This window comes from Diadema antillarum, unplaced genomic scaffold (genome assembly GCF_040938485.1).
Source record: "Diadema antillarum isolate AM-2024a unplaced genomic scaffold, OU_Dant_1.0 scf00000054, whole genome shotgun sequence".
Classification (NCBI taxonomy): Eukaryota; Metazoa; Echinodermata; class Echinoidea; order Diadematoida; family Diadematidae; genus Diadema; species Diadema antillarum.
Genome location: NW_027270943.1, coordinates 443,352 through 453,021, shown reverse-complemented (window position 1 = coordinate 453,021; position 9,670 = coordinate 443,352). Strand labels below are relative to the sequence as shown.

Sequence of the window (9,670 nt, the reverse complement as noted above, 5' to 3'; positions counted from 1 at the left end):
TCAGAGCGGGGATGCCGTTAGCTCTGCCTCGTTACCGTCGGCATAGTTTGGCGCACGTTATATATTTCGCAGCGGACAGTAAAGCAACCAGTATTCGTTCCGTGGCATCTCGAGAAAAGGGACAGCTAAAAACTCAAGCAGTCTCTGTCGAGACCGCCGTCGAGACAAGATCCACGTCAGCACACACAGCTTACTTCTACAAATGCTTCGTTGTAGATATTCCTGTGTTTACTTGAACCTTTTCTTTGCATCACGCTTAATCCCGTCATACTAACTTAGCTGTATTCAAACTCTCCACAATGTGTTGTTTAGGCCGGAGGAGATAATGTTTACTGCAATGACAATGGCCTCAGTACAGGCTTAGCTTATTGCTCCGAAGACTGTCGTCTCGCTTGCTCGTTTTTTTTTCTTTCTGTGATTGAATCATCCAGCGCGATTATTCTTCAAGGAACAATCTCATGAAGGCTAGTTTATTGCGACCCATTTATGGAAGTCAAATGAAAGGCATCGTGGAGTGGGAGCAAGCCGGTCCCTTTCAAATGTAATCTTGACATTTTATGCGTCAGACTTTGTTTTCTATGTCAGTGTTGTGGATTAAACGTTGCAGCACCTCCCTCGATGAGATCCGCCAAAACGGGAACAGCAAGGGAAGGCAACTGCATCAAATATCCAACTATGACTTAAAACACTGGTGTAGCGTCTTGTTCGAGGTCCCATTACCAGCACCAAGGTGAATAGAAATATCAACATGAGTTTCTACAAACATCTCACTTGAAGGCAATTGGTATCAATCAATTACGATTGTTTGCTTGCAATATTTATGCAAACGAGTCTTTTGTGTTCTTGATCTTGATATTTGAGTGACTGTAAAAGATTTTCAGCCATAGACAATGATCATCCTTCAAGTCACATGATTTTTAAGTGCAAAAAAGAAGCTTAGAACATAGGATGAATCATTTCGCCAAGAACAGAGCCTAGTATATCTCACGTATAGACATGAAGCTTCGTCCGAAATGACACAGCGTACAAATGTAGACTTACAGATGTCAAAAATGAGATTGTGACGCGCTACAATATTGATGAATCGGCCGTCTCGAACCCAGAAGTGGATTCGCCTCACCAATGGGAAATGCCAAGCACCAAGGATGAGGCAATGTTTTACAAATTGCACTTGTCATCTACTTTTCTCTCCACTGAAGCAAATGACGTTTTACTTACGGACAAACAAGTGTGCATTTCAAGCAGAAATTTGACTTGAGGTTATGCAGTGACAATTTTGAATTAGATTGTGTCTCGTCAGTGTCTATACTCTACTGATTTCTTCTTAAAAAAATAAAAAACCTTTTCCGAGGAAATGTTTCATGGCATTCATTTTACGCGTAAAATGATTTGTGTGCTGATAAAAAAGAAACAATTCAAAATTTACCTCTGTACAATATCAATCAAAGTCTGAATGTGAAATCTTGTTCAGAGCCTTGTGTAGCTTCGCCAAGTCTTTTAAAGTGACAGTATTACTTTCAATAGAGTTCACATCCTCTTATAATGATACGGCATTGAAATGAGCGATATTGTCTAAGTTGAGTGGTGCATTTCTCTTAGATTACCAGTTCGAGCGAGAGAAGCTATTTTCGACGGATCGGCGGCCACAAACTATACCGTACAGCAGGAAATTAGGCGACGCTCTCCAATACATAACACCAAATAGACTGGCATAAATTACACGCCACTCCAACAGGAAATTAAACGTCACCACTGGTTCGATATTAGAAAGTTTTGCATGCGCAATACCCGCAAAAGACATGTGATAGCACACTACCAGGTCCATCATTCATTCACTGCAGTTATCTCTGACTTTTTCATTTGATGGTCTTGTTTCCTGTGGAAACTCACAACTTGCTCGCCCCTTTTCTGAGGAGAGATTTTAAGCTCGTCTGTTTCAAGACATTCTATTTCATCGCGAGAGAGCTAGACGAAATATAGAGAACATGGATGAGCCAACAAGCACCGAGTATGATAGCCTTCTTGAGTCTAACGGTTCCAATGTTACCAAACATGATCTGACATGTCACTTGCCTGTAGCACATCCGGTAATAAAGGCCTTTATCGCGCTCTTGACGATTATCATTATTCTGTTAGGGGTGTTCGGAAATGTCTTGGTCTGTCTGGTGGTGATTCGGAGACCAAAGATGCGAACAGTCATCAACATCTTTATTTGCAACCTTGCCGTTTCGGATCTTCTGTATACTTTACTCGGTTTCCCTCTGACAGTTACTATGGCCATGAGTTACGTCTGGGTGCTGCCCAAAATCTTCTGCCAGATCTCGGTTGAGTTACCTGCTCTTACCATTTTTGTCTCGTCCTTCACACTTACAGCTATAGCCGCTGACCGCTTCTGTCTTGTTGTGTACCCACTCGTTAAGCCGATAAACAAGACTCGCTGTTACATGACACTAGCCTTCATCTGGATCAGCAGCATTGCTCTCACCCTACCGATACCGATTCACACTGACCTCATAGACTTCTCTTTCGCGTATGACAGAGTCGTGATCATCTGCCAGGAATATTGGCTTAATCTGCAGGCGCGAACGCGATATAGCATTGCAATGTTTATGATCCAGTTTTGGTACCCCCTCATCCTCGTTACCATAGCCCATACGTGCATATCTGTCAAGCTTAGCCGCAATGTCCGTCCCGGAATGAGGGGGCGAGAGAGCGAGTATCGAGAAAATCGCCGACGGCAAAGGATGAACCGCATGCTATCGGCCGTAGTGGTAGTGTTTGCCGTCTGTTGGTCGCCATTTAATGTATTTTTACTGCTTAATGAAGTTGGAGTTGCAATCCCCTGCGTTTGGACGCTAATCACACAGATGATTGCTGGAAGCAACGTGATTATGAATCCCATCCTCTATGCTTGGTTGAATGATAACTTCCGCAAAGAATTCCATCGCATTTTGCCTTTCCTTACCTGTCTGGAAGACCTGATACCTGACGCAGGTAAGAGCACAACAGGTGTCGTATCCGGGTCAAACGTAAATGGCAACCTGAAGCGTAGAGGTCAGGAGATGGGCACTGGAGGTACGTACCTCCAACCAACTGCGGCCGAAAGCACTGCTTCTACTCGTGCAACCCCTGTACTAAATACACGAAAGCTACCTGTAGAAGACACAAAAATGTAAGTCGCTGCGCAAGATAAAAGACTAGCTTTGCTGCTAATTGCATTTTGAACGTTTGTTGTGGACGCGTAATCGAACGTTTCAGTGAAACAGTGTTCATATGTTTTCCCGCTCAGTGACGATGCCTCCTGATAATCTTGCCACAGTCAGATTAATCGCGTCTAGTATTACGCCAAAAAGAAAGTGGTATATGGTATAGATGGAGCCACATAATGTGGATGAGACGAGTCATAGTCATGATCACAATAACCCTATTACAGGAACGGAAAATTCATCTATTCATGATTGTGTTTCAAGAATATGGAGAGGAGAAACCCAACGACTATATTGGATCTGTGGACTTTTGATCAGGACACACCAGGCATAAGACGCTTTAATTCGAAACAACTGTTGCCTTGGAAATGTCGATAAACAAGGATCATGAAAGCGAAACGGACACGTCACCAAAGACTAGTGAGATGTTTCTACAATATCTGTGCGACCACATCTCTGCAGGGGTAGTCTTTTATTTGTTTTCATGTTAATTGATGATATGATTTCTTCCCCCGATCAGTACACACTGATTTATTTTGAAGCCATTTCTCACAGAACAAAAAGGATGGAAGGTCAATTATTCAGTAGGAATCAATGGCCCTGATTACACAAGTGTATTGCAGTTATCATCACCTATGACTGGTGTCTCTTAAGGCATTAAGAGCGAGGAGATCGAATCTTCTCGTCTCGGGAGGAAATCTTTTGTGTTTCTTTTGTGGTTTTATCTTTGACGATTGCACCATATCCTGTTATTTGACACTGTAAGAAATGCTGGTCATTCAAAGTTTTAATGTACAAATTTGACTATTCTCTTGTATCTGATCATTATATTGCTATCGTAGCAGGCATTGGCAATTACAATGTCATCCATGTCACGTTGATGTTTGAAAATATCAGATTTTCAAACGATTTCAAGTAATGAGACATTGATGACAAATCTCTAAACTAGAATTCATTAGAGAAGCAAATTACATTAAGGTCTCACATTGCTTGAAATCTTTCCAGTACATTTTGAAGCGGAAACCATGGAATCAGAGTATCACCTTCAGGATATTTAAAAAGCAGGAAATCAAGTAAGCCGATTTGACTTGATGCATTATATCACGTTAGGGCTTTGGTATATTCATTAAATAGCACCAACGTCATAAATCTAGAAACCATATGTGACTTGCTACATTATTCAATAAGATTTACGTTGATAACGTCTTGTAAGAGCTCAAGTTTAAGAGATATTTTCAAACTCCGAACACTTATTTTATAACTGAAAAAAATGCATCGTTGTACATGTTAACGAATTTCGCTTTTTCTTCACTGAAATCTTCGTTGATCATTTACAGATTTCACACTCGTTTAATGTTCACGTAGTACATAGCCTGTAATATATGTTAGGAAAGAAACTTCAATTTCTTTGAAACGTATACATATTGTTGGTTTAATGTAGATTTCCTTGACAAGAGATATTACAGACATTACCAACTTAAAATGTATGTATAGAAAAATTCTGTAATTTGTATTCATCAATAGAATCAATGACTTTGTTTCGGTTTCTTCATCTGAAGTAGAGGACAATGTTCTGATTGTGTTTGCTCAGCGTCATTTGTTGAATATAATGTCAAATTCACCATGAAGAATATTGTCATACATGTACTACATGTATAGTATCAATATCTTTGTGTATAATCGTGTAAGAGAGCGGGAAAGTCTGGATGATAACCTTCAAATACGAAATAGATCCTTCTCATTTTAGACTGGCGTCGCACTGTCTCAAACTGACACAAGATGGCCATATGAATAAGATATTTTCAATATCGTGCGAAGTTGGCCCCGAACGTGGATAAAAGCCACTTAACAGCCGAAGCAAAGTACGATGCCTACCGAAGGTCACACGATGGCACTAGAACCACACACGAACCTGCACGAAGATGTAAATCTTTATCAAGACATTTACCCGAAGGCACACGAAGAAACTACGATGGTTACACGAAGATTTTGCAAATAGCCTGAGAAACACCACTGTCTTAAAGATGCGAAGAGCCGAATTTTAACACTTCCTATATCGCGTGGCCATCTTTGCTCAATTAGTGGACAAGTGTGAGGCCTGCATAACAACCATCACATACTTTAAGTATTTCAGCACGATACACTTTGCCGTTTGCTGAAAAAAGGTCATCAAATGAACTTGACTGACAAGTCTGGAACCTTGATTAGTGTTTGTCACTATTTTGGAGACATTAATGATATGTCTTTCTTACCGTCTGGATAAGCTTAAGAAGTGTACAGTTATGTATAGTCGGTGTACTGTGATATGGCTCGTGCACTGGTCTTTAAATATGCTTCTGCCTAGTACTATTATGTTGTTCTTACTATCACAGCGTTTGAGCTGCACCATATCAATGAAGCATGCAATGTACAAAAAATCAGCATTGGCACCGAACATAACATGAACTCTTTGCTGGCATAAATAGCATATGGCTTTGATAAGATTCGTAATTCTGATTTACTCTATACTTTTACTGCATGAACACCGAATGGATTTCTCACAACTGTGCCGACCAATATACAGTAGATGAGCGTGTTGCATCGTTAAATATATTTGCTCTATAACCAAAAGAACGGGGTAAATATAGAGAAATACTGATAATGTCACACTTGTATTCGAATAAGCTATTTTCGGACGGGTTGTCACAATTGCTTAGTGGTTTGAGCATTATTCCTCCCCGCCAGTAATGACATCGAGAGCACTGATGGATTTTAGTTAGTCGTGACATTTTACATTTTCATCAATTTTCTCACCGGTAGGCAGGGAAAAGTGACCAAAATAGTAAAACGTTGAGAAGAGACATAGGACATTCAGTCTGCATCCGTTCACAAAATGAGGAGAGAAAAGTACAGTCATGACAGTACATCAAATTGTCGTCCATCAGATGATGGGATATAGTTTACGGGATCCTCATGACATTACAGCTAGGTGGAGAAAGAGAGTTGGTTCTCCGTAATGCTGCCATATTGGAATGTTAGGGATTTATTGAAATTGTACCACTTTTCTTTCCAAAAGTACGGCTTCATGATGAATCTTGAAACTCTGACATCAAAACGTTACTAGATTTAATGCCACATTATTGATCAAGCTGCACAGCTGATGAAGATATAACAACTCAATTTTACCGATCGAGGCAATTTGCGCTTCGTTTGTTGAACACAATGAAGATTGACACATTCACCACGTCAAATTTCGATTGTCGTTTTTGGTTGGCGCTGTAGTCTGTTTGCTTTTATGTTCCACTGGATTTAATAATGCACGAACATAGATGTTCATGTTTTCACTGCGCTCGGTTAACCCGTAATATGGATGCAACTTCGGACCCGCAGGATTTAGATTAAGGGCGGATCTCGGGTTTGAGCATTGATGTCAGAACTTTGAGAATCCCATAGAAATCTAAGATTGGTTATTTATGGGTAAACATTCTTTACTTCTCTACCTTGCAATAAAATTTGTCACTAGCAATCCAAGTCAAATTCCCTTTTCATAATTTTTTTTTTCCTATCGAGATCTTGCCAAACCATTGCTATAATGCAGCCTACCAGTTAGGAGTGCCTAAGGTGATAAGCAGGAGCCTGAGGAAAAAAGATAATTGTACCAGAGGAATGTACAAGAAACAAGAATCTTCTCCATTTTCTCTGGGCTTAGTCGGTCATGAAAACGCCGCTAGCCATCTTCAGACCCCTTGATATTTCTCGTCCGAGCTCAATGTCAAGCCCTCCTGAGTGGCACTATATTCCATTTCCCGCGCGGCGTCGACTTCGCGCGAAGAGCCTTAAATCGTATTCACGAGTCCTGTTCAATTACAAGCCTCTTGTTTGCCTTCCTCCCCTCCCCCCTCCCCCCTCCCCGTTACATAAAAATGAAACGGAGAGTCAGAAGAAAACGAAAGAAGAAACTTCGCGCACAAGTGGTATCGCTATATTCTCCAAGGACAAAAGTACACCCAAATTAGATGCACCCTAACGTTTATCGTCATGCTCCCTGTGGTTATAAGTGCACTGCCATTTTTCTATTATTCCCTATTTTAGATCATTTTATGCTTGTTATTTAATAGTTTGTTGTCTGTAATTTCTTGTTTATATCAAAACGGCCGAAACAGCAATTTTATTACTGGACTGAATGTCTCAGACAAGCATTAATTTTGTCTTTGTCGACATATTTAAGTATCAGAACTTCTAAGCTGTTCAAGGAATTCGTACGGGCATTTGGCCAAATTTAGGTAATCCTCAAAATCTGGCATAAACGCATTTCTTTGCATTTATTTTATTTTCATATATCTATATATGTATATCAAATATCACGGCATGATACATAATTTTTTTCTTTTTGGCGAATAACATGTGTGTATACAAATGTAAATTATTTCTTTGTCGATTGCTGGGAGCATGTAGACACTGGAAAAAGCTCTTGTGCAATTATCATTGCATCATTGACTGAATGTAACAGAAGATGTAAAAGTAACAATGTGAACACTCTCCGTGTAACATTATGTATATTGTACAGCGATGTCATTGTGAATCATGAGTGTAATACTGCATTAGACATTGGTGGATATTAAGGGTTGATTGTCGGCGTTCATGCAAGATAATTACATTGTGTAAGGGCACGTTTGTGTATGGATCAGATCAGCACGTATGTGATGGATTAAATCTTGACTGAAAGTATGTGTCTGCAACATTCGACTCTTGCACGAATTGTCGTTTTTCCTATCTCCTTCGAAGGCTCAAACTAATTTGAATCAAAGTCTGACATACAATAGTAACTAGTAATGTAGTAACCTGGTTCCGGAGTTTGTGGGAGAAACCCCCCCCCCCCCCCCCCACACACAAAAGTAGAGAAGAAGACTACACATGATGATGATATGATATTGTTTTGGATATGAACTCCAAATTTTATTGTCCAAGAATGGAAATTCATTTTGCCCAATTGATCGTGGGCCCGGCAGCCACTGAGCAGCGCCAGATCGACGTTGCTCTAACCTTTTTCAACTGTTGAACGGCAAACAAGGCAGCGGCAACTCCCATCTTTTAACGTCTTTTGGTATGACGCGGCCGGGGTTTGAACCCACGACCTCCCGATTGTGAGGGCAGCCGCTCTACTCACTGAGCCAACACATCGGTACATACAAATACATGTCCCCAAGTAAATGTACCCATTGTTTTAGTTGTTTTCTAAATGTGTATGATTTTTTTTGTGTCACTATTTACTTTTGACGCAAGCTCTTTGGATGTCTATATCCCTTTCAAAGAACCCTTGATTATGATTATCAACCGAAGATTAAAACCGATATATTTTTTGTTAGCATTATTGTTGTTGATGAAGTAGCAAGGCAATGTATAAATTTAACATAGTATTGTATTAAGTAGAACCACATTAAAATGATTGATACAATCTTCTTAAAACATGCGTTCGGTTCTACAACAATTCTGAGCGCAACGAATTGAATATCACGTTATGCGTTCAGCACCATATACACAGCCATCGTGATCAGGGACACTTTGTTGATGTCTTTGTTCGCAGATAATGCAAACAGCGCTGTACCTGTACCTAATTACGATGAAATCATAACGAGGAATCATTGCTATTATTCTTCAATCATGACTGAACAGTTGATGTGGATTCATACATGATCTTTGATGTGACATCAATGAAATGCATGGTGGCGTATTACACAGTGAGTATGACGCTGGTAGGAGCAGGTGGATGTATAAATCCTCAGTCGTATATACATGCTTTGGTATTGTTTCTCACGTTCATTGACGATATCACAAAATACATGTACCAGCTAGGAAAACTCTACCTTGTCAACTCATTCATGCCTTGCCTCGTGGGCAAAGTCATATCATGCTATCCAAGCAGACTCTTATGCCCTCGCAAGCATCAATTCACTGGCCATGATGGGGAGACGCATTTAAGTGGATTGTCTTTTCAAGGGCATCAGCGTGTCCATTGGCGTGACTCAAACCTAGGTCCAGCCTTGCGCAGAGTTAAAGCGACGTCTTCCTAATAACTATCGATTAATTCAGATTGTGCCATTGATCAGCATGAATTCATAATTTTTCTGTTGAACAACAGACGTGAACATTAGATATATTTGCATGTCATGATTATCATATTTTGTAAAGGCAGTGGTTGACATGACTGAATACACAAACATTTTGATATCAATTTTTCAACGGTTTCCGGTGAGGAAAACAGTGACTTTTTGTAAACACCTTTTATGGGTGCATAAATCCACTCTAAAAATCGTCATTACTTACAAGACATTCCGTTTGTACAATATTGTTTATACCCGTAAACGACTGACGCACTCCTTGTTTCGATGCTGGTGAGTCTGCAGTTGATTCTATTTATGTCGTGTAATTATTTCCGACATTAAAATGATTTGATTGTCAGATCCACTTTGCTTCAAGCATGGACG

At 40.1% G+C, this 9,670-nt stretch overlaps 1 protein-coding gene across 1 annotated transcript; it reads left to right on the top strand.

The window, feature by feature from the left end:
- Positions 1-867: 867 nt before the first annotated feature.
- LOC139715740 (QRFP-like peptide receptor) lies at positions 868-3,360 on the top strand. The gene has a single exon (XM_071627291.1). The coding sequence runs from the start codon at positions 1,986-1,988 to the stop codon at positions 3,174-3,176; it is 1,191 nt and encodes a 396-aa protein (XP_071483392.1). The 5' UTR covers positions 868-1,985; the 3' UTR covers positions 3,177-3,360.
- The last annotated feature ends 6,310 nt before the right edge of the window (positions 3,361-9,670 follow it).